Source organism: Sebastes umbrosus, chromosome 12, assembly GCF_015220745.1.
Source record: "Sebastes umbrosus isolate fSebUmb1 chromosome 12, fSebUmb1.pri, whole genome shotgun sequence".
Taxonomy (NCBI): domain Eukaryota; kingdom Metazoa; phylum Chordata; class Actinopteri; order Perciformes; family Sebastidae; genus Sebastes; species Sebastes umbrosus.
The window spans coordinates 20,429,905-20,454,975 of NC_051280.1; the positions used below are offsets into that span (position 1 = coordinate 20,429,905).

General features: G+C 42.1%; 2 protein-coding genes across 2 annotated transcripts; one reads left to right on the forward strand and one right to left on the reverse strand.

Annotated features, from left to right (window-relative positions):
* The first annotated feature begins 6,161 nt into the window (after positions 1-6,161).
* Positions 6,162-17,357, forward strand: LOC119497996 (tenascin-N-like). The gene is made up of 19 exons (XM_037786464.1): positions 6,162-6,405; positions 6,717-6,974; positions 7,069-7,332; positions 7,421-7,684; positions 7,775-8,038; positions 8,370-8,627; positions 8,708-8,971; positions 9,486-9,743; positions 9,861-10,121; positions 11,228-11,485; positions 11,573-11,836; positions 11,919-12,182; positions 12,316-12,585; positions 14,084-14,344; positions 14,453-14,713; positions 14,803-15,093; positions 15,965-16,201; positions 16,315-16,368; positions 16,525-17,357. The coding sequence occupies exons 1-19, from the start codon at positions 6,177-6,179 to the stop codon at positions 16,755-16,757; spliced, it is 4,713 nt and encodes a 1,570-aa protein (XP_037642392.1). The 5' UTR covers positions 6,162-6,176; the 3' UTR covers positions 16,758-17,357.
* A 1,051-nt stretch (positions 17,358-18,408) lies between these two features.
* prpf38b (pre-mRNA processing factor 38B) lies at positions 18,409-24,671 on the reverse strand. Its single transcript, XM_037787831.1, has 6 exons — positions 24,201-24,671; positions 22,536-22,604; positions 22,157-22,308; positions 21,514-21,574; positions 20,066-20,307; positions 18,409-19,793 (listed from the first exon to the last, which is right to left on the reverse strand). Exons 1-6 carry the CDS (start codon positions 24,399-24,401, stop codon positions 19,130-19,132), a joined length of 1,389 nt encoding a protein of 462 aa, XP_037643759.1. The 5' UTR covers positions 24,402-24,671; the 3' UTR covers positions 18,409-19,129.
* Between the last annotated feature and the right edge of the window lie 400 nt (positions 24,672-25,071).

Sequence of the window (25,071 nt, forward strand, 5' to 3'; positions counted from 1 at the left end):
GAGGAGTTTTGTGCCCTCAGCCATTACTCTGTAACAGACTTGTGTTGTTGTGATGTTCTTGTTTTATTTATTCCTTGTTTCTGAGAGTTCGATTGTGTACAGACTGTGAAAGCAAATTTCCAATAAAGGATGAATCTGAATCTGCTCGCTCCATATTCATATTTAGCCCTCGAGAGTCGTATCAATCTTTTCATCTAACTCTTTGCAAGAAAGCGAATAAGCGTATTTCCCAAAATGTCAAACAATTGACCAACTGCTGAACCTGACAAAGTGCCTGTTGATGTGCTCTATGTTAAAACTACTTTGTCACCCTGTCTTTTTTCCTTTTTCCCCTCCCTCAGTGCCGTGTGCCCCGCAGAACGTTAGCGCCACACTGGTCTGTCTCAATCACTCAGCCATGGTCTGGTGGGTAGGAAGCCCCAGTGCTGTGGGATACAACGTGACAGTGACGGGCCAGGATGGACACACACACCACGCCCACACCAACACTACCAGCAGTCAGATACCTTACATCCACTGTGGTGAAACCTATGACATCACGGTCACACCGTACTCTGCCACATGCACAGGACACCCAAGTGCACCCTACAGCTTTAAAGCAGGTGAAGAAAGATGTGAAGATAGATAGCATGCATATTCTACTTCTTAAATATCCTTAACATTTCAGCTCACAGAGACAATATTAAACCCTATTCTTCTCCCCTTCTCTCCAGGTCTTTGCGCTCCCAGTAACGTCTCTGTGTCTCAAGCGTGTGAGGACAGCATTGTCTCTTGGTCTCATGTAACAGGGGCTGAGATGTACATAGCCACAGCAACTGCAGATGACGGACACAATCACACTTGCAGCTCAAACTATTCCAGCTCATGCAATTTCACTGACCTCCACTGTGGGGAAATGTATGCTGTTACTGTTGTAACTGTAGACAGGGGCTGCTGGAGCAAGCCCAGCTCAGCCGTGCAGCTGAGAACAGGTGGGAGGAAACCGCAATGTCAAAAATACCGAAACATAAATGTAGTAATTGTGCCGTGACACTTTTCTTATCAATGTATCATCTTAGGTTTGTGTCCGCCTACTAACTTGACGGGGCAGGTCAGTTGTGATACCAACACACTGACCCTCACATGGGACCAGAGTCCAGTGTCCGGGGCCAACTACACTTTAAAAACTGAGAGGATAGGCGACACACGGCCTCCGTTATTGTACACCACCTCTAATCCCTCACACGCACTAACCAACCTGCTCTGTGGACAGAGATATGCTTTCTGCATCGCAGCACAGGACGGAAACTGCCGCAGCAGCTACACTCCGCCCATAGAAATAAGCACAGGTAGGATGTGTTTCTATGGCAACGTCTGCAAGAGTTTTACCTGCTGCTGTAGAGTACAAAAAATGATCATAATCTTAAATCTTTCAGCCCCTTGTCAGCCAACCAACCTCACTGCTCAGGTGGACTGTGGGACAAACAAAGGGAATTTCTCCTGGTCTGAGAGCAGTGGAGCAGATTTCTACACTGTTGAGGTGACGGGAGAGCACGGCCACGTAGCCTCCTGCTCCTCCAATGACACCTCCTGCGCTGTAAAACTTCACTGTGGCTGGTCATACTCGGCTACGCTGGTGGCTTCCACACAAAGCTGCAACAGCAGCAAAAATACTGACATCACTTTTGACTCTGGTAAGATCCACGTTGGAATGTAACTAAGTAGCCTACATTTACTTTAGTACTGTACTTAAGTACAATTTTTCAGGTACTTGTACTTTACTTGAGTATTTCCATTTTCTGCTCATTTATTTCTACTCCACTACATGTTGGAAACAAATATTGTCCACCATATTTATTTGGTAACTTTAATTACTTTGCAGATTCTAATTCTTAATACAAATATAACTCAACTAATAAATGATGATGTATTGTTATAGGTTAAGACACCCAGCAGTAGCCCCATCTTGTCTGCAACATTAAAGTGATGAACACATGAATGCATCAATAATAATAATAATTCAGCCATTCTGCATAGAGAGTACTTTTACTTTTGGTACTTGAAGTTCATTTTGATGCTAATACTTTTGTACTTTTACTTGAGTATGATTTTGAATGCAGGACCTTTACTTATAAGAGAGCATTTTACTTTGCAGTATTGCTACTTTTACTTAAATAACATATCTGAATATCCTACTTCTTCCACCACTGAGTAATATATAAGGACACAACCTTTTCCCAGAAATTTCTAATAAAGGGACATTCAAAATAGTGACCAATGACAACTCAGTTTATTCATTGATAAGATAAATCAACATAGTCCCTTATAGATCAAAGTGAAGAGGATGGCATTAAACATGCCCTGGGGCCACCCATGCACATTTTGTCATCAAGCGGTTATTACTAATGAACAGTTTAGTCACTCATGTATCACACATCACAATGTCAGCATAACCTTTCTATGTACTGTAGAGTATGCTCATGCCTGTAATCACACTCTCGCCCACAGCTCCCTGTCTCCCAGAAGATGTCTTAGCCGAGTTACAGTGTCACACCAACGTGATGAATGTGAGTTGGGCAGAGACCCCAGGCTCAGACAATTACACCGCCTGGGCCATCAGCACTGATGGACACAGAGCCTGCTGTAACTCAACGTCCACCTCCTGCTCCATTCATGATCTGCAATGTGGCAAAGTCTACGAGGTGGCCATCTCCCCCTCCTCCGTTCACTGCAAAATCATTGCTGGCTCTGACTACAAGGTTCAGTCTGGTCAGTGCAGCGCTTCATGTGCATAACTCAAATATAAAATCATTGTACTAAATTGCTGAAGACTGAATAATGTGATTTTAATGAAAATATTCCTCTTCTTTCAACTACCTGCAGCTCCTTGTAAACCTGAGAACACAACTGTCAAGCAGAACTGTAGCAGCAACGTCATGACAGTAAAGTGGACCAAGAGCAGCACAACACAGAACTACACTGTTACAGCCATGACTGCTTCAGGTGTTAACTCCACCTGCGACTCCACTGACAGCAGCTGCTCCTTCCTGGACCTGAGCTGTGGTCAACCCTACACTTTCACTGTAAAGGGACACACTAATGAGTGCATGAGCGAGATGAGCACTCCTATAGAGAAGCTCACAGGTAAGCTGATTAAGTTTACTTTGACAACCACTTCTCAAAGGAATAGTTTTCGGATGCTGTGTTCCATCTTCATTTACTCTGACCCAGTAAAATATATTCTGATGCTTACACCTCTACAGAAATCTCACAACTGTTACCTTTATTATGATACCAAGATTATTCAAATAGACCTTGTAGTTGCAGAGATACACTCTATTCATTTTGGGCATGTCATTTTCGAGCAGGGGCCTGAGCAAGAGGCCTGGGTTCACAAATGAGATATAACATGTTCATTTGGGAGCTTTAAAGGGGCCAGACTAGCTGAAAACCATTATTACCAATAGTTTGCGCCACACCTGGACGTCATTTTTAAGGTTTATACACGCTGTACAGTGCCAGAAACAGGTTGTGATAACAAAAAAGGAAAAAAATGGTGTGTAAATTTGTCTTAAATCGGGAGAAATACGGGACTATTGTGACCTCGGGAGGAAACCTGGGGGGGAGACCAATGAAAAACGTGAGTCTCCCGGGAAAATCGGGAGGGTTAGCAAGTGTGTAGTAATCCTCCTGTCCACTAGTCTCTTCTTCTCTCAACTGTGCCTCTCTCCTTTTCCAGCCCCATGTCCTCCCAACAATGTGTCGGCTGAACTCAACTGTACTACACGTAACGCTAAGGTCAGCTGGAGTAGCGTAGCTGCAGCCCAAGCTTACAGCGTCCAGGCAACCTCCATGAATGGACACAACGACTCCTGCAGTAAGATGGGCACACACTGTTACCTCAACAACCTGGTCTGTGGACAGGAATACTATGTTGTTGTGGAGGCAATGCACACTGGCTGTCCTGGCCCTGCCAGTGCCCCTGCCAGGCTCACTACAGGTGGGTCTAACTCAAACTTCGCACTCATGATACTTTATAACACGGCATCCACATTAACCCAGTAAACACACAGTGACAGTAATCACCTAAGAGAAGAAAATATATCAGTACAGAATGCCAGATTCTAGTCATAGTCTTCAGGAAAGGGAACCAAGTTACTGCTTTTGTAACTATGAAACTTAATGAAATTGCGAATAATGAAGACCACAATCAGCCAGGCGTCTTGCTTGAACAAAACTAAAGCTATAGTATCTCTTTCTCCCTCCAGAGCCCTGTGTCCCGATGAATCTCTCTGTCCACTACAATGTGAGCACTGCCCAGGTGATGTGGATGGCAGCAGGCGGTGCCAGCTCATACTCTGTCTGGGCTATGACTGACCAGGGCTTGACGGTCACCTGTAACACCACCAACACCAGCTGCTACCTGAACGGCCTGCAGTGTAGTCAGATCTACAACGTCACTGTGATGGCACGAAGCATGGCCTGTGACGGTGTGATCTCTGAAACCCATCGCCTCATGCAAGGTTCGTCATCTGATGGGGAACAGATATGGGTGTGTGAAAATATTTGCAATGTGCCGTATGGCTTTTTTCATTCTTAAATGTGTGTGTTTTCCCTTCATTCAGAGCCCTGCCCACCCACCAACGTTCAAGCCAATATGGCGTGTGAACAACTTACTGCGACTGTTTCCTGGCAGCAGAGCGACCTCGCCGTGGGTTATGTTGCCTTCTTATACAACCAGAATGGCGACAATGCTTCCTGTGTTGGCACAGACACAGATACCCAATGTGTTGTCTCAGGATTGATGTGTGGCACAGTGTACAACGTCTGGGTCAAGGCGCTTGGACGGCAGTACAACAGCTCTGACAGCACAGTGATCACTCTTACAACAGGTAAAGACATACCAGAACTTTATCCAGCGATATCACTGTCAATTTTACTGCTAATGAAAAGATAAATGTACCGATGGAAAGCTGAAGATCTTGCCGTTCAAGAGGTGTCATTCTATCATGAAGGCAAGGGGGGGGGGAGTTTTATCCGGAAGTGACCATGCTCGTTTTTATTTGGTTTTCATGTTTTTCTCCGGTTATTAGCTTTTAAAAAGCAACCTTAAAAAGATAAAGAGGGAAAAAAAGTCAACTTGAACACACATTGAAAAACATCAATAGTCATAAAATCCGTTTTCTGCAATATTTAGGAATATTAAGCGCCTATTTTGCATCAATTTTGAAAAATGGCCAAATTTGCAGCGGTCTGATATCTATATGTCTTCATAACATATAAACCTACATCTGTGCCAAATGTGTTGCTTTTATCGAAAAATGCACTATTGTTATGCTTAACTGTCCCACTAATGAGCAAGTTTTATAGTAATCCATCCAGTAGTTGTTGAGAGACACTTTAATCAAAACCACAAACGTCAACCTCATTGTGGTGCAAGAGGAAAAGTCAGGGGATCACTAAAGTCATTATGGTTCATCCTCTGGGGACTATTAGTGTCTGTACAAAAATGTTTGGCAATAGATCCAATCCAGTAGTTGCTGAGATATTTAAGTCTGGACCAAAGTGGTAGACCGTCTGACTGACAGATAAACATTGCCTTTCTTGGAGCCACAGGCTAAGCGTGGCTAAGAAGAAATGTGCAGCTGGCAACTGTTAGATATTTTGTCTGCTCTAATGCAGAGACCGTATCAGACGACAGTCGTAAAGAAAGTGTTACTAGTGTAGGAGCCAGGTATTTTATTTGTGGTGTTTCATTTGGGTTAAGTGTAATAGGCCTCCATGCACTAGGGTTTATAGTGTAGGCAGAGGCTGGCCTCCGGTAGCTCATATAGGCCACATGCCAGTTACCACAGGTGCAGCCGATTAGAGGAAGCAAACAGTTTTTGATTGTGCTTAGGACACTGTGTGTGCTATTGTGCTCTGAGGAGGTCGTGGCCTGTGTTTTGTGCTCTATTGTGTTTTGTATGAGGTTGTTTTGTGTGTATCAAAGAACATCGTGTGCTGTTTTGTTGGAAATAACAGTACAATTTAAATGGATTTCAGAGTTGAGTAACGAGTTCAGAAGTCCCCAGACGTTAAGGGTATTCAGGCTTTAACATATTTTTGTAGCAACTGCTGCCTTAAGCTCTTTTTAAACAAGTCATATTCTTCTGAATCCCACAGAACCTTGCCCAGCGAGCAGCATCGAAGCCATTATGGACTGCGAGGCCCACTCTGCTACTGCATCCTGGCAGCCAAGTGTTGGAGCCTCGTCCTATGTTACTGAGCTTACAGCTTCATCAGGCCACAACGCCAGCTGCACCACCAACCACACTTACTGTGAGCTGAGGTACCTGCAGTGCGGAGAGAAATACAATGTCACTGTGAAGGCTCTGGGAGATACTTGCAACAGCACAGCTCAAATGGCAGGACACCTCTACACAGGTACAGTATGTTCACCACCTGTGGGTTTTTTTTGTAGCTGGTCAGCCATGTGTTTGTGGGAGACCAAGCATTTTACAAGCAATACACAGCCAAGAGTAGACCAACATCATTTAAAAAAAAAAATGAAAAAAAAAAAATGCATGATTCAAAACAAAACATTAATTGAAAATAATAATAATAATAATAATAATAATAATAATAATAATAATGTAATAAAATAAATAAATGGGGAAACAAATAAATCAGTGTTGACATTCAGTTTCCATCGTATTGAATGTAACTGCCACTAAGTTAACCCTTTCTCCCTCCAGAGCCCTGTGTCCCCATGAATCTCTCTGTCCACTACAATGAAAGCACTGCCCAGGTGATGTGGACAGCAGCAGGCGGTGCCAGCTCATACTCTGTCTGGGCTGTGACTGACCAGGGCTTGATGGTCACCTGTAACACCACCAACACCAGCTGCTACCTGAACGGCCTGCAGTGTAGTCAGATCTACAACGTCACTGTGATGGCACGAAACATGGCCTGCAACAGCACTGTGACTTCTGAACCCTACCACCTCATGACAGGTTCGTCGGGAAGAAATGTGTAAAACATTTCACCACATGCAGGTATGGCTCTCTATGTGTCTTTCCATAATACTTGTGTTTTCCCTTCATTCAGAGCCCTGCCCACCCACCAACGTTCAAGCCAATGTGGCGTGTGAACAACTCACTGCGACTGCTTCCTGGCAGCAGAGCGACCTCGCTGTGGGTTATGTCGCCTACATTGACAACCAGAAAGGCCACAACACTTCCTGTGACTCAGACACAGATACCTACTGTGTTGTCTCAGGACTGATGTGTGGCACAGTGTACAACGTCTGGGTCAAGGCGATTGGACAGCAGTACAACAGCTCTGACAGTACAGTTGTCTCTCTTACATCAGGTAAAGACTCAGTGCATATGTCATTTTCTGTCCTTTTTTTTTTTTTTCTTGGTGTCCATTCATAGATCTACTCATGCTGTTTCCTTAGCTCCATGTTTGCCCAGAGAGGTAGAGGTAGAGGTCGACTGTAAATCTGATGGCGCTGCCGTTGTGTCCTGGAACACCACCTATGGTGCAGCAAACTTTTCCCTGACAGCCATCGTCAGTGGAAGTCTTCAGACTCTGTGTGCAACTCAGCACAACAGCTGTAATGTGACAGGTTTAAGTTGTGGGGAAACCTACAACGTCAGCTTCACCGCCAGCAACAGCCAATGCAACCTCACAGCGCCGATGCACGCTAACCTCACCACACGTGAGTATTTACAGCAAATCCTCATACGTGGCAACTGTTAGTTCAGGTTTTATTTGTTCAAGAGATTTAACCTTCAACTCCTCTTCTCAGGTCCTTGTCCTCCCCAGCGTTTAGCTGTCGACCTGCAGTGTGGCTCCCGCACCGCAGACCTGTCCTGGGAGGAGAGGTCAGATGTTGAACTGTACGTAGCAAGTGCCATCAAGACATCAGGAGGGGAGGTGAAGACGTGTAACTCTACAGGCTCTACCTGTCAGTTTGCCAGTTTGGACTGTGGAGAGACGTACAACTTTACTGTAACAGCACACAGTCAAGGCTGCCGTAGCCAGGCCAGCAGCACTGTGTCCATCCAGACAGGTACTGCAGAAGCTTAACACTTTTATATGTTTTATTCAGTGGTTAAAAGTATCCAAGTACTTCACTTTAGTATTTCCACTACTTTATAGTTCTGCTTCACTACATTTCAGGGAAAAATAATGTACCTTTTACTCAATTTATTTGATTTCTGACAGCTGTAATTACTTGACAGATTTTACGTGACCATTTTATAAAATAGATGCAGTGTTATATACTACACTCTAGTAGTATTTCTACTTAGTAAAGGATCTGAGTTCCCTGTTTGTCTCTGGTAAAGTGGTAATCATCTTAATGGTTTTTCTCTCTCTTTGTTATCTTATGCTCCCCTCAGAGCCTTGCCAGCCTGTGAATGTATCTGCTCAGGCGCTCTGTCAGAGTGAGGACGTCCAGATCTCCTGGCACCAAGCAAGCGGTGTTGTGAAATACTTAGTAACAGCCAACGGGAGCCTCGGATATGTGGAGATCCACAATACAACCCAGACCAATCTTACCACTGCTTTACCATGCGGACAGCACTACAACGTCACCGTACAAGGACGAGGCAGCAAGTGTGACAGCATCCCCAGCAGCCCCGCCTTCTTCAAAACTAGTAGGATCTTATTTTTGCAACACACAACTTGTGTCACACACTTGTGTATATTTGAGCTCACCACTTTCCTCTCTCCCCAGGTCCATGTATCCCCCACCATGTGACCACCTATGTACAGTGTAAGTCTAACGTGGGCTCTGTTAGCTGGGGGCCCAGTGATGGCGCTGAAGCATACGTTGCCGTGGCAACTGGGCTTGATGGCCACACCCACCCGTGTCTCACCACCAACACCACCTCCTGCACCTGGAGCGACCTGCACTGTGGAGAGGAGTACACTGTTGTAGTGAGAGCGAAGTGCGGCAACTGCACCAGCCTGCCCAGCAACAGCTCCGTCATCCACATGGGTAAAGAAAAAAAAAATAATTTGGTACCAATGATAGAGGAAATATAGACAGTGTTTAATTAGTACACCTCCAGTTCATTAATATTAATTAATTGCTAGTGTAATTCAAGCTTTTAGTCAGTGAACAGGTCAGCTGCTGCAAAAATGTGAAATTTGTCTACAGGCAAGCATATAATTCAACATATATGCAGCATAAAGCTTCCAATAATAAATGAATAATGAATGAATGAATCAATAATAAGTAAAACATTTAATAATAACAGCATTCAATCAAAAATAGAAACAGGAACTGAGGAAAAAATTGCATAAATCTGAGGAAACACCTGAGGCAGGATTAGAAATAGTAAAAAAAAAAATTACAGGCGACACCAAATTACAGACCCATAAAATAAAGCATAAAGAAATCTTTTATCGGCACATAGATTTACAGAACCACCAGCTGGTGTAATAATAAAACCTAGGTGTTTGAGGTTGAAGATCTCTGTTTTAACATCCACTATCTTTGTTTCTTCCAGATCCCTGTGTGCCCCAGAATCTGTCCGCCACTGTGAACTGTGATATGAAAGTTGTTTCACTGAGCTGGGATGCCAGTAACGGGACAACGTTGTACGTGGTATCAGGAGAGGGAGGAAACAAAACAATTGGGCTCTCCACAAATATCACCACGGCTCACTTCTCTGAATTTACCTGCGGACAAAACTACAGCCTCACAGTCACGCCTCACAACCAGCACTGTCCTGGAGAAACCAGCGCACCGGCTTCCATACAGACATGTACGTACCGGTCAAACATGAGTTTAGTTCACTCTTAAAGGTAAACAGTTGAAAAAATAGATTAGTAGAAGTGAGCTCAAACAGGTCTTAAATGAACTTGTATGTTGTTTTTCCCAGGGCCGTGTCACCCTGCAGGAATCTGGACCAAGCAGGACTGTCTCTCTGGCATCGTCATGGTAACCTGGCAGGCCAGTAATGGGTCAGACTACTACACAGCCACCATGCAGACTGACACTGGCATCTCAGAAATGTGCATGTCTGACTCTAATGAATGCAGCGTCCCTGGTCTGACCTGCGGGCACAACTTCTCAGTGTCAGTCACAGCCTCCAACCAGCAGTGTAACATCACCTCCAGTCAAACCACCAGTCTGCAGTCAGGTGAGGTTTTAAAGAGACTGATGGTTGCTATGCTTTGTCTTTTCTCCTCCTTTGTTTCATTTCTACAGTATTTATCACTCAGAGGATGCAGCACAAAGTCTCAAAACTAATTACATTTAACCAGAACAGTTTTCAAAATCATCAAATACATTTTGTTTTCCAACCAGCTTGTGCAGCATTTTCACTGTTTGTTGCCCAACCAATTAGATTTTACCTAATTTCAGGGACATGTCATACTTTAGGGGGCCAATTGTGTGAAAGGAAACATCTATGGCATGCCTTTATTATGACTTTTCAAAATGATTTTTATACTCTTTTTTTGTATACTTTGTGATCTTACTTTGTTTAGATGATATAGTTTCAATGAAACTTTGGCAAGTTTAACGAGAACTCTAATTCCAAATATATGTATTGCAGAATATAGCAATTGCGGTCAAATGTGTATGTATACGGTATAAATTATCATATATTTTCCATGTATTTACTAGGTCTGTCCTCGACCAAAGAAATATTTAGTCCATCACTTATACAATTTTGTTGACGAATCGATAAGTTGATTCAATCAACATATCGGTAAAACTGAGTTTCTCCACAAAGAATCACACAAAGCACCACTTTAAATCTTGTGTTTACCAGATATGTGCTCATAAGTTTCTTAGAAATAAGTTATTTAGCATGAGAAACGCATAAAAAATGACTAATCGACTAAAGAATTCTTAGTCGACTAAGACCATAACGACTAATTAGTCAATTATCATCTGTAGTCATTATATACTGTATATATACACACATATATATAAATATAAAAAATATGATATATGGCCATTATATTTGGGGGAAAAAATGATGATGGTATGTATTAACTAAATAGCTATATATACTTTGCATATGTTCTAATCCAATTTCTAATGTGTTTTATTATATTCTTAATTAAATGTGAAATTACATTTTTCTGACTTTTTTGGTGAACTATTCCTTTACCACTCCTGCAGATGATCTAAACTGCATCGCTCTTATACACATAAATAAATAAATTATTGCTGAACTTTGAATTCAATATGCTGAAGATTTTACCCATCATGCTCTTGTCTGCCTCCTACCTGCAGTGCCATGTGTTCCCACTAATGTCTCATGGGTGATGGACTGTGCCAACAACACTGCTAATGTGTCCTGGTCTGCCAGTCGGGGTGCCGTACAATACTCTGTGACGGCCCACAGTAGTCATGGCAACGACAGCTGCCAGACCTCTGACCTCAGCTGTAGCCTTGACAACATCATATGTGGCAACAGCTACACTGTTCAGGTGGTGGCTATGGATGACAACTGCTCTAGTATCCCCAGCCAGGCTCTGATACTCAACTCAGGTAAGAGAGGAAACACCAACGAATGCACTCAGTTTTATACTTTACGTTACTATACATTTCCAACTCAAAATGCCTCCTTATTCCCAGCTCCCTGCCCGCCTCAGAATGTGAGTGCCGAGGTCAGCTGTTCGTCAAACGACATGACAATTTCTTGGGATGCCATCAGAGAAGCAGACCACTTTTTGGTGTCAGTAATTGCAGTCAGTGGAGGAACCAGCGAGTCGTGTAACACCACAAACACTGCATGTTCCATCAGCAATGTGACCTGTGGAGACACATTCAGGGTTCAAGTCACCTCCGTGAGAGGCAGCTGCCGCAGCCAGCACAGTCAAACCCTCAGCACCGTGTCAGGTATGAAAACTTTAAAAACCATCCATCCTTGCCTGAACTCATCCATCCAGTCACCAATTTAACTGTCATGTTTACTTTCTAGCTCCCTGCCAGCCTCAGGGAATCAGAGGCCGCCTCGACTGTGTGACCAACTCTGCCTGGATATCATGGGATGCTGCTGCAGGGGCGGACAGCTACACTGTGTCAGCTGTAGGCGGAGGGGACTATGCAGCCAACTGCACCACTTCCTCCAACACTACCTGTGAGGTGGAGGACTTGGCCTGTGGCGTGCTTTATAACTTCACTGTTGTTGCTAAAAACAGCAAATGTGAGAGTCAGCCAAGCGTCACCATTGACTTGCAGACAGGTAACAGATTTCTGACTTTGTGAAAGAAATATGCTGATGCTTATGTCAATTTAAAATAATGGCAAAACCCAGAGTAAAACAGAAATTCACGCATGCTGCAGCATCAGTTAATGATTTCTGATTCCTCCTCCAGCCCCCTGCTCCCTCTCCGGTATCACAGCGGACGCTCAGTGCCACAATTCCTCCATCCACGTCTTGTGGAATCTGATGGATGGCGGCGAGGGAAACACCGTGTACAATGTCACAGCAGAAGCCAGTGACCACACCTACCTGTCCTGCAACAACACTGGCACTAGCTGCTACCTCCATGGAGCACGATGTGACCTGCATTACACCATCATTGTTGCTGCTTCAGAAGACCAGTGCAGCAGTATGAGAAGTCCGCCGTACAGAATTAGCATGGGTATATAGATTTTTTTTTTTTTCACTTTATGATAACCATCATTTATAAATGGTAAACTGATAGTTAATTAAACATTAGTTAATAGTTATTTTACTATTAACAAACAATGGAATAATAATTAATAAGGTTTACTAATTATTATTAATGCTATAATTTGTTATTTTATAATTAATTTTTGTAATATGAAATAATTTGTTTATAAATTATGATAAGAGATGATAACAATTACATTCTGATTACATTAATAAAGTATTTATTAACAGTTTATTGTTGCCCACATTATAACATTTTACATACTATCTTAAGTATTTGTTAGTGAGTTCCAAATTATATTTAAAACATCTATAAACATTAGATATATGGACCAGAAACCTATTATTAACCATTGACAAATTATTAACTATCCAAATAATGTTTACAGATGCTTTACAAAGTATTTATTAAGCATTTAACAAGGATCTTTATAATTAAAGATTCATCCAAATAATGTTTATAAACGGTTTACAAATCAATTATTAACCATTAAAGTGTTACAAATATTTGGTCTGTCTATCTATGTAATGTTTATAGATGTTTTACAAACAATTTATTAATGGTTTACAAATCATTTGGTAATTATTAACAAATAATTAATATAGTATATAAAATGTTATAATGTGTGCAACAATAAACTGTTAAACTAACAAATTATAGCATTACTAATAATTAGTAAACATTATTAATTCTCATTGTATTGTTTGATAACAGTAAAATAACTATTAACTAAAGTTTAATTAACTATCAATTTACCATTGTTGTTTTCTGTCATGCATTACGTAATATCGTTTCAAATACCAGCTAGTATTTATGAACCTACAATCAGCAGCCTTACCATAAAGACTGTAAACGGGGAAACGGCTAGCCTGGCTCTGTGACTAACGATGACAAAATCCACCTATCAGCACCTCTAAGAAAGGTGTAGCCCTGTCGGGGTTTATTTCACAACAATGACCCGCTTGCTGTACAATATCCCGCATATTTCACTTCTACTTACTTAACAAGTCAATAATTTGACACAAAAATGGTCCTCCAGAATCTGACATCAGAACTGCGCCCATAGCAACGGTCTGTTATACATAGCAACGGTCTGCTATAAAGAAGTAACAGACTTTAGGATGCTGTTATTGACCAGAATCAAGTATTCAACAAAGCCGTGTAATAAAGCTCACTAATTAACACATTAAGGTGTAAAAACAGCTATTTGTGATTTTATTGGGGATTAATTATGGGAGTATTTCTTCCTTTAAAGCCCCTCAAAATGTAGCTCAAAATCTCTTATGTCTACACAATATTAACTGTTAATGACAAGATAAGCAAAAATCACCGCTGAAATGACATCTGTAGGTATAATTCATAAAAAGTGGATTGGTTTGACCAGATTCTGATTCAAACGCTGCTAAATCCTAATCGGTGCACCGGACTACGAGACATCACGACCTATTTCCAACTTTTTCCACAGAGCCGTGTCCACCCAAGAACGTGTTGGTAAACGCCACCTGCGAGGACAACAGTGCGCTGGTGTCCTGGAGTCCGTCTCCTGTGGCTGAAACCTATCACGTCGTCTCAATGGGTGCAGACGGACATGTGCATACATGCAACACCACCTCCAGTAACTGCAGCATATCAGAGCTCCACTGTGACCAGCAGTATTCAGTGTTTGTGACTGCCAGCCACGAGAACTGCTCCAGCAAGGCCAGTCAAAATGTCACACTCAACACAGGTATTAATATACAAAAGACATGGAGCATACCGGTACATGTGCATACGTTGACCCAACATGATTAAATACTATTAGTTTCAGCCGTTTGATCTGTTTTTTCCTCTCCAGGTCCCTGCCAACCTGATGGTCTCTCGGTTACCTCCCACTGTAACAATCAGTCTGCTTGGCTGTCATGGACGCCCAGAGATAACTCTGTAGACTACTACGGCCGTGCTAAGGCTGGAAACGGAGACATGCTGTATTGTCACAGCACACTCCCCAGCTGCACCATCCAGGATCTTAATTGTGGAACAGTTTACAATTTCTCCGTCCAGGCCTCAGATGGGACATGCAACAGCTCCTTCAGCGACCCAGTGCAGAGTGGAGCAGGTATAAGAGCTGCATGCTCAAAGACTCAATTACTTTGTAACATTTAACACTTAAATGGACTAATACATGAAATCCTCTCTGTCTCTCAGCTCCCTGTCCTCCAGACACTGTTGAGGTGGAGCTGTTTGCGATGCAGATGGAGATCCAGGTGATGCACTTCAACTGGACAGAGATCACCTGTAGAGACACAAAGTACAAACTGAAGTTAACAGGAACTCTGCTAGGAGATAGCCAGGCCCAGTTCGATCTCGCTTCCTATTGGACGAGCTCGACGTACTTTGAGTTTCCTCTCCCCTGCGGTTCATCCTTCTCTGCTACAGTGGAGAGCAGGAACGCTGCCGGTACCAGCGACCCATCTGTGCCTCTCAATGGAACAACAGGTAAACTACTGTTCAAATGCATTTCTTACATTTTGCACTTCAGGGGCCGTATTAGAGAAACTTTAAGTTAAGATAGGAATAGTCTGAGATTGGATTTTTCCCAATTTGGTATTACAGAAGCAAATCCTAACTCACTTTAGGAATCCTATTTTATCTAACTTCATCCTATCTTATCTCAGTTTAGGAAATCCTAAATACTCAGTCCAACATTGCTTAACAACTTTTATGTCTGTTACCTAGCAACCGATATTACTTTTCATCTGGCCGAGACCTATTATAAAATTACAAAGAAAAACAATATACGACTAAAATTACAATATATTAACTTATTATGCACCGAAAAATGAACTTCCATGGTCTCCGCCATTTCTGACGTCAACAAACACGTCACAACTCAGCTGGAGCTTTCATAAACTTTCCACTTACGAGGTCGTGATTACCGCAAGATGGGGGGCGTTCATATGGACTCCTCTCGTAAACACTGTAAACACGACCCCATTTGAAGGCACCATTAGTTACACCTGTCCTATTCTACTGTGACAAGCCAAATGTTGATTATTTGGTTATTTCATATGAGAGATTTGTATATTTGTTTTGTGTGAATAATAAAATGAACGGTGGCTGGATTCCATTTAGTTGCTTCAGCTTCAGGGTCCTGGTATTGAGCATGCTGACTCACTGTCACACTGTCATGTCTTACTGGAACAGAGAACGAAGCCATCGTTAACGTTATTATGTGCTTTTCCTGTTACGACAAGTAAAAATGGCTGCTTTGATAAAGGCCTGTTGATGCTCATTTAATCATGAATATTTATGGTTACAAGGAAAAGCACAACAACAGATGTTTCAACTCCAATGTCTCTTCTCCCAGCTCCTTGTCCACCATCAGGAGTGGAGTACAGTGGGAACAGCACCTTTGCCACAGTCTCCTGGAACGCGTCTGTGTTTGCCACTAAATACACGGTGTACGACAACAGTGCGACGCCAAAAACCCAGCTGTGCAACACTACATTGCTGTTCTGCTCCCTGGTGAACGTCGCTTCCACTAACCTGGTGATCATAGCCAGCAACACAGCTGGAGAAAGCGAAGAGAGAAGAATCACGAATGGTAGGAACTGATGAGCATGGAGAGGATGCTGCATAAATATTTAACACATTTGAAAAGACACATTTTACTGTATTTTTTAAACAAACTAATTTATCTAAGCCTTTTCTCTGTAGTGGTAACACAACAACGCAGGAGGAGAGATCTCAATGGAGAAACGACAGAGAATTGTGAGTTTGTATTTGTAAGAACAGATTGATAGTATTATAGTAAACCTTATCTTACCTAAATAGCTTGCATGTAATCTCATTCATTTCTCATTTATTGGACAAACAAGTCGAGCCAGGACTTAAATTGACAACTGTGATTTGTTTTTCCCCCAACAGCTCCCATGCTGAATGTCACACAAGTAGAGAAAGTTGTTTTCATTGAGTGGCGTCAAAGAGATCCTGATTCCAGTTTCAGCCTGTTAATCAAGAAGCAAGACGGCTCCAGTGACGAGATGACGGTGATAGGAGAATGCACCTTTCTCACTGATCTGAGCCCAAACACGTACTACTGTTTCACTGCGTCGGACAGTGACTCTGCCACTGCTGAAGTGTGTGTGAAAACTTTGTAGGGGCTTCCCCATTAGGAAAACTTAAAGGGGAACACCACTGAAATTGAAAAAAATCCATTATGTTATTTCCATGGTCGAGGAAAGTTCAGTCAATATTTGTGAACATGAGCTCCGCTCTCTCAAAGCCAGAAACCAGAGAAGTAAGGCTTCGTCCAAAATCTCATACTATGCACTACATACTCAATAGGTGTACTTACGTTAAACATACTATTGTGTGAATAAACAGTAGTATGTATCTTTTCGGATGCACTGAGCGGTCATTTACGTCGTCACTTCCTGAGAGCCTCTTTGCCGGTTGGAGACGCGTAACCATGGTAACCTGTGCCAACCTCGTGACCAAAACAACGGTTTGTGAGAATCAAAGTCTGAATTAATATAAAATATATATTACGCCGAGCAAAATTAAATCTTAACGTTGTCAACTTTACAGAGCTGTCCGTCAACATCTGTTATAAACGTTGTTGTCACTATCGCATTGCATTGTGAGATATTTATGCCGCCATAGTGTCCAGCGTTGCATACTGTAGTTTTTTACCGGAAAAAGTATGCGATTCGCGCACTATTGGTTTCATAGTAAGGTTTCAGACATGCTAAAAATATCTCACATACTGTTTTAGCGTACTAAATAGCATGTTAGTATGGAATTTCGGACGCAACCCAAGTCTCAAACTTGTGATGTCATAGGGTATAAAGTCTGCCCCATAGACAATGAATGGGAGACTGATTTTATGGACCCACAGAATGTTTGTTTTCTTTTTTAAACCTAAATGAACTTTATTCTTGTTGTATATGATAGTGTTGTCAGTTGTGACACAGAAAATGTTCCCATATACTGTCCTCAGAACATTCCTCTGGGTGCTCTCAGTGTCATCTAAAATATATCTCCCCATTCATTGTCTATGGAGCAGCTCCACACTTTATACCCTATGACATCACAAGTTTGAGTTTTAGCACTCTAGTTTCTGGATTTGGGAGAGTTTTTCATGTTTACTAATATTTTTTGGACTGTTTTAGACCACAGAAATAACATGTATGAATTTTGAAAATGGGCGTAGTTCCCCTTTAAACAAAGCTACACGTCTCCCAATTATAATGTGATGGTCTTTTGACATTTAACAATGACAAATCTTTTCCTGGTCGCCCATTATACACAACAATAACTTTTGGTCTGGTACATGGGAATTAGCATGGGTTGCTCTGACATTTACATTTCTGCTGGTTTACCATAAACTACACAATAGTATGTTTGATGACGTGGCGTGACGCTAGGGAAGACGTCTTCCAAATAACAGCCCACGCCCAAATGATGTTTAAGTTCCTCCATTCATTGCTGGTGTACTAAACCTTAATTGATCTTTTGTCTGCTGTTGGTTGAGGTTATATATATTTTATATCTGGGGCTTTGTTCCTCTTGCTTTTTTTCACTTTTGTAAATGATGCATTAGTCATCTTAACGTTAATATATCAGGTGTTTAACATGTCCAGAGAATTTACTTTTTACCATTTCTAAATTATTTTCACACTATATTCTAATAAAACTTTCAAAAATATTGAATGCATTCAGCCTTTGTGTCTCAACTCATTGATTTTGATATCCTTCAATTTCTATAGTAATGCATGTCCTTTCCTTTCAAAACAATAACAATGCGTGTTGTTTGTAAAAGTGTTTTATTAGAAAACAAAATGCAACAGAGCAATAACCCAAACACAGCACAGGCAGGGCTCACTGTGTGTGGTAAAAATTACCCTTTGCAGACTGCCCTTTAGAGGATTAAAACATTCTCATGATGTCTACACATGACCATGGACAGAGTTGCTTTGTGCTGAGCCATCGTTGATCCACATCGATGCTGAGCGCAGCAGCATTGAAATTCCAGATTTATGCACTGTAACATAAGTCAATTTTAAAAATGTGTTTTGGCTTTTGTGCCGCCTGAAAATAATTCTTCATACATCACATAAATCATATGATCGACAGTGTGGAGCTGGGCTTTCAGCGACGACTGCAACCGACCGAGCAAGCAATGCAACTCAGACCATTGTGTGTAGACAGCCTCTGAAACAGTATGTACAAACCCATATCTTCACGGGGCAAACGAACGCACCATAGAAAATTAAAATGCCTTTTTTTTTTTTGCCACTTTTCAAATTTCAAGTGAAGACTAACAATGGTCTAATGGGGAGTGAAAAAAAGGCAGAAAATCATAGAAGTAAAGCAACATTACATTGGCCAAAGACAACAACTCCAGATGTCCAATGTGCTCACATTCCTTCTCTTTAGCACAAGTGACGGACTCGACAACTGGGTAGAAAAAAAAAAGGAGGATAAACACAGGAGTAGAAGAAGAAGTAATATTGCTGGGAGGCGACATTTACTCAGTGCTCTGACTCCTTCTGCGTTCACTATGTTTACTGTGGTCATTACTGGACTCTCGCTGGTGATGGCTCTTCTCTTTGCTACGACTACGTTTGTGAGAACGCTGTTCTCCGTCTCCCACCCTGTCTCTGCTCTCTCTTTTCTTGCTCTTCTCCTCCCCCCCGCCTTTGTGCTTCCTCTCCCTGCTTCGACTCCGACTCGGCTTTTTGGCCTTCCTCTCTTCTCTGTGCCTCTCCCTGTCGTCTTTATGCCTCCTGTCGTCGATCTCTCCCCTGCTCTTTTTATCCTTGGACCTCTCCCCCTCGGCGCCTCTATCTTTATGATGTTCCCTGTCCTTGTCCTTCCTCCTGCTCTTGTCGTCCCCGCCTTCTCTTTCTTTGTCTCTGCGCTCGTTCTTTCGGTCCCGGCTGCCGCTGCGACTTTTTCTGCGTTCTCGCCGGTCTTGGTTCCTGTCTGCGCTGCGGGACCGTCGTCTCTCCCTGTCCCCTCTATCCCCTCTGTCCCCTCTATCCCCCCTATCCTTCTCCTTCCTCTGGCGGTCACGCTCCCTCTCCAGCTCTCGGTCAAAGCTGGGGTTGTGGCGTTCTTTCTCGCGTTGGTGGCTCCTGCTCCTTGACCGTTTGGGTGACCTTCGGGGGCTCGGTGTCCGTCTGGGTGACCTGGCAAGAAAGGAAACATTAGTTTCAAGCAATTTAACTTCCCGGTGTAATAAATTATAGATTACATAACCTACATAAATAAGAATAATTGAAGGCAACAGGCATCCACTGGTTTAAAAGTTTTATATTTCATATGTATAGCTTGCACTGTTAAATTGCTTTGAGTAAAAGCTGTGATAAAACTAATTAGTTGCAAGCTGATGGGGCTAGGTAAGTTTGGTAATAGAACAAATAAGTTAACACTAAGTGGCTTGAATCTTTTACTGCGTTACCTGGAGCGGCGGCGTTCCCCCGCTGGCCTCCCTGCCTCCGGTGCCTCCACGGCTTCCTCCTCCTGCGGCTCCTTCACAGCAACCTTACGAGGCCGAGCCTTCATCTGCTGGTCAATAATCTTCTGCACAGGCACTGGGATACGGGGGAACAGAGTGGAGAACCACTCCAGTTTGGTCAAGAAGGAGCGCAGCATCTCTCCGACGGTCATCACACAGCCACCTCCTGCCTTCACGTCGAGCTCCTAGAATCAAACGGTGGGAAACAGCCACAGAAAAACTCAGTTAGCGCACACAGGCGGGACGCAGGGAAATCTGATCGCTTTTTCAATCTTGCCTCAAATCAAAAAACAAATTTGTGATGACCAAGTACTGAACCTTCACCTCTGTTCATCTAGCTTAATCTCTCATATCAATCAAATGTGCCTTGGCTTTATTTTGATAATTATAAAGAGGAGACAAAACTATAAATATAAAAAATAGCTTGCCTCATCTAAACTGTCTGGCATTTCCTGGAATCTGCATTTACAATGTGAGCTCTAACAACGTTATATTTGTAGGATCCACCCCCCTTTTCTTCACGTCAGCTGTTAAAACAGCACAGGGCAGAAATGAAGGGAAGGGAGAGCAGCATCTGAAAACATTCAGATCCTCATTGTGCCAAAGGGACAAAGAGAGAGAAGCCTTGGCTTCCTTCTTCAGTCTCCCAGAAGCACAATGGACTCTTTAGGAGTTTAAGAATTGCCCACATTGTAAACACAGATTGGACCAGGTATGCAAAGTGCACACCAGTTGAAGATTTATCGACTTTATATGGTAGAGAACAGCCGCTTTGCACTCACACACGCAACCCAACAGTGCTGAGATACAATATCCAATTCACCTGCTGCACAATGGGCATCTAAAGGAAAAAACAGGGGAATTAACCAGTTGCGTAGGATTTCAGATGATCAATTCAAATATAATGCAACAGAACAACAAAGGAGGCCTGGCTGCACAGCCTGGGATCAAATTATGTTCTAATTAGATATGGTGAAAACACAATAAATGTGTGCAACAGTTGACATGTGTTATATAGTTTGTGTTTGTATCCATATGAATGCTCCAATTGCTATTTATCCCAGATTTAGTTTTGTGCAACAAGTCCTGATAAAAAAGCTTGTCAAAAAACAAAGGGCATGCCTTAATATTACATTGACTAACAGATTTACTCAGCATCATGTATGGTACTTACCCTGATAAAAATCAGCAGCAGAGCAGCGAGCTAGTTACCTAGCTGCTCAGGTTTACAGGACAAAAATTGGGGACAATTAAGCCAAATGAAGGCAAAGGTGAAAAATCAGCTATGTGCATCACAAGGAGATGGGGACGGACGGCTTTTAACATGTGTTGTGTGACTGTGTGTTTAATGCAGAGAAAGAAACATCAAATTATTACCCGAGGTGACATACCTCCTCATCATCCAGGAAACCGTCGTACCATTCTATCAAATCTGATGGGGGCTGAGTGTATCTGACAAAGACCAAAAAAAGAGAGAACAATATGAGCATTTGCATCAGAGAAGCATGTTGCAAAGTTATACTTAATAGTAATACACAGAATCTTTGCAAGTCTAAAAACAAAAAACAAAAAACAAAAAAACACTTCTACATAAAATAGGGCTGACCCGAATGCTTTGAAGCTTTGATCATTGCCATGGCATTCAACCTCCAAATCACTATTCGATTGCATCGCTTTTGGATTCTTATTTTTTTTAATATACAAGTATGTAACAATAAAGTAAAAAATCCCCAAATAGCCCATGAAATAAGGAATAATCCCACAGCACTAATCATTATTCATATTCACCATTAATTATTATTAGTTATTCTCATACGGAAATGGCTGTTTGTTATGTGTAGACTGTACGAGGCACTGAAACGGGGGAGATGGAGACAGACAGACAGAAGCCATCCTGCTGGTCCGCAAAGCTTCGAATAGCTTTGAATATTTCTCACTGAGGCTTCGAAGCCCAAAAAAATGGTATTCGGGACAGCCCTAACATAAAAAAAATTATGGTGGTCAAATTTGGCAATCTCAAACAAAAATTCATACCTTATGTACATGAAGCCAAGAGCTCTGATGTATGGCGAGTCTGTGTGAGTGATCAGACCCATCAGCTGTTTGCGAGTCAGCTTGAGAGTAAACAGCTTGTATAGGAGACAGAAAGCAGTAGACACAATACCACCAGTCCCAACTCCACGCACCTAACAAGCAAGAAGACACATCTGTAAAGCACATCATTGTACATTATCCACAGCCAAACGGCTGACCTTTTAACAACAACAATACTCAAGTGCAGCAGTTCAAGTACTAATGAATAAATGTAACATACTTGTAAACACCATCATCCTCCAAACTGGTAACTTTTAAAGGGAAATGTGGAGGGGGGGAAAAAGATGGGGAATATAAAAAGCACGTACTTCTCACTTACCCCTCCGCACATTCCAGTCTGGCCTGCGGTCTTTCTGCTCCCTTTCTCCCAAGGCTCAGCGTGAGTCACCTGTAAGCAGAACACAGAACAAGATTAAGCTAGTTAACACACACACACACACTTGAGCTGCCACTTTACCCACATCTGAAAGATCTCGCCGACGTACTTTAGAGCAGCTATTCTCAACCTAAGAGGACCACCTGGTGGGCCTTGGAGGACCTGCCAAATGGTTACATTAACATCTTCAAAATCCGATGGCTGCTATTCTGTCTTTCAGAGGTTGTAGCGGGCTCAATTTTAAAGCTACCGGTATCATAGGAAACTAAAAAAAACTAAAGAATTCATTGGTCCCAACCATGTCTTGCCATCTTGTCAGGAAAGGAGGCTAAATAACGCTCCAAATATACACTACATATTGGCGAGGAAACACTGGCATGGCCATCTTCAGACGGGTCTCTTGACCCCTGACCTCCAGATATGTGAATGAAACTGGGTTCAGTGGGTACCCACAAGTCTCCCCTTTACAGACATATATGTCCTGGATGCAGAGACACACATGTTGAGTGGTTTTTGAAACTAAAAAATGTTACTGGAACCCAGTTTGTAATTGATTTGGGAAGGTGGTCCCCGGAAATGTTTTTAACAATCAGAAGTGGGCCTCAGGATACCGAAGGTGGAGAACCCCTGCTTTAGAGGCTTCATCTTGAGACATGCTGAGACTACCGTGGACGTCTCAGTTGTGGGCCCTAGTCTGTGGAACAAACTGCCTCTCCACATCAGATCTGCTCCCTCTACAGAGTCTTTCAAAGCACAGCTCAAGACCCACCTCTTTTCTTTGACTGAATGTACTTGAATTGTGATTACTAATTGGCCTTTTATAATGCTCATTATAACAGTCTTTTACTCATGGATTGTATCTTGGTCTCCATCTGTGGATGGTTGAGAGATTTTGTTATCTGCACTGTTGACCTGTTTTTATTCTGCCTGCCTATGTCTGTAAAGCACTTTGGTCAGCTACAGAAATAAATTTGACTTGACGTCCCTCATCCTAATTGATAACAAAGTTTAGCTTGTATACATAAACAATCAGAATCGTGTTTATTGCCAGGTTTAAGAAGTATACACTAGGAATTTGGTTTTGTTGGTGCAAATAAACAGTATAATTACAAAAGAATATATAAAAACGTTAGAATAAAATAAGAATAACACAATTGAAATTCTACTAATATACAAAATAAGCTATAAACATGATATAAACAGATAGTGCAACCAATCAGTGTATAAATGTCCTACTGTTTAAACTTTAAACTACCAAAATAACGCTAACGTTACTCCAACTAGTTACTAATGATGAGTAAACAGACGTAACTGAGTTTATAAAAGCAGCCACCTAACGGGATCTGATTTACCGTTAGCTTAGCGCGCTAACGCTAGCTAGCATTAGCTTACTAATAAGAACACCAACATTACATATTTATGCGCAATTATGTTCAATAAGAGTTCATCTTTCCAACTCCTAAAGTTAAGTTAGTTATAAATATCCCTACCTAACCCCAGTTCTCCGTCTTATTTGACGAATAGCAGTGCTAAAGTTAGCACAGCCGCGCTAGCTTAGCTTCAGCGGTTATCTAACTAGCATGCGGTTTAGCATGAAGCTAATGTTACCTTGAAGTAGATCTCGTCCACGACTTCATGGTACGTCTTCAGTTCATAAAGCTGAACTTTGAAGTAGGGTGAAGACAGCACGTTGGTGAGGATCATCGGGTTGAGGTTCATGGTCTTCTCGTTGCCCCACAGAGGCAGTACGTTGCCATGTTTCCCCGGCGCAGGCTTGCTAACGGCCTGTGTTGGTACCTGGTTAGCCATGTTAGCTTAGCTGTTAGCTAGAATCCCACGCCGCTAAAAGCTTTACTGGACAGTTAGCGGACTTCCGGTTACAGATCCATCAATGTAAATATGGTGAGATGTCGATCGTTAACAATCGTCCCCGTTTTACTTGTTGCTGGTTTGTAGTTAGATTGATGATAACAACTTCCCGCCGCTCGTCGTTGTGAAGTGTGCTGCTTGGCGAGGCTGGAACCGGAAGTGTAACGTGACGTAGTGGTGCAGTGAGTGAAGAGGACCGACTGCTGCTGTTACCATCGATACGTCAACACAGCGAGTCAACACCGTGAGGGGTTAGATCATGTAGGTCAGAGGTCTCTAAGCAACCAGCGGCTCTTTAGCTCCTCTCCAGTGGAAATGAATAACTGTTTATTGTTTACGTTTTCATTTTTATTTATCATTGTTGTAGGTCTATGGTACGAGTATCAGGGCCACATTGAGGAAAAATAAATACATCTGAGATTTCAAGAATAAAGTCAGAATATTATAAAGTAGTAATTTTACTTGTTGTTTAATTTTATTCTCGTAAAGTTTTGACTTTATTCTCATAATATTACGACTTTTTTCGTAATGGTAAGGCTTTTTTTCTCGTAAAGTTATGACTTTATTCTAGTAATATTTTAACTTTTTTTCTCATAAAGTTATGACTTTA

Excerpts from the sequence above, each read along its gene's own strand:
- LOC119497996 (XM_037786464.1), top strand. The coding sequence starts at position 6,177 with ATGGACTGCGAGGCCCACTCTGCTACTGCATCCTGGCAGCCAAGTGTT. Across the intron at positions 6,406-6,716 it reads GGCAGGACACCTCTACACAG|AGCCCTGTGTCCCCATGAAT; the intron begins GTACAGTATGTT and ends TTCTCCCTCCAG. Across the intron at positions 8,972-9,485 it reads CAGCTCCGTCATCCACATGG|ATCCCTGTGTGCCCCAGAAT; the intron begins GTAAAGAAAAAA and ends TGTTTCTTCCAG.
- prpf38b (XM_037787831.1), bottom strand. The coding sequence starts at position 24,401 with ATGGCTAACCAGGTACCAACACAGGCCGTTAGCAAGCCTGCGCCGGGG. Across the intron at positions 22,605-24,200 it reads TGGACGAGATCTACTTCAAG|GTGACTCACGCTGAGCCTTG; the intron begins GTAACATTAGCT and ends TTCTGCTTACAG. Across the intron at positions 21,575-22,156 it reads CTTGGCTTCATGTACATAAG|ATACACTCAGCCCCCATCAG; the intron begins GTATGAATTTTT and ends GGTCTTTGTCAG.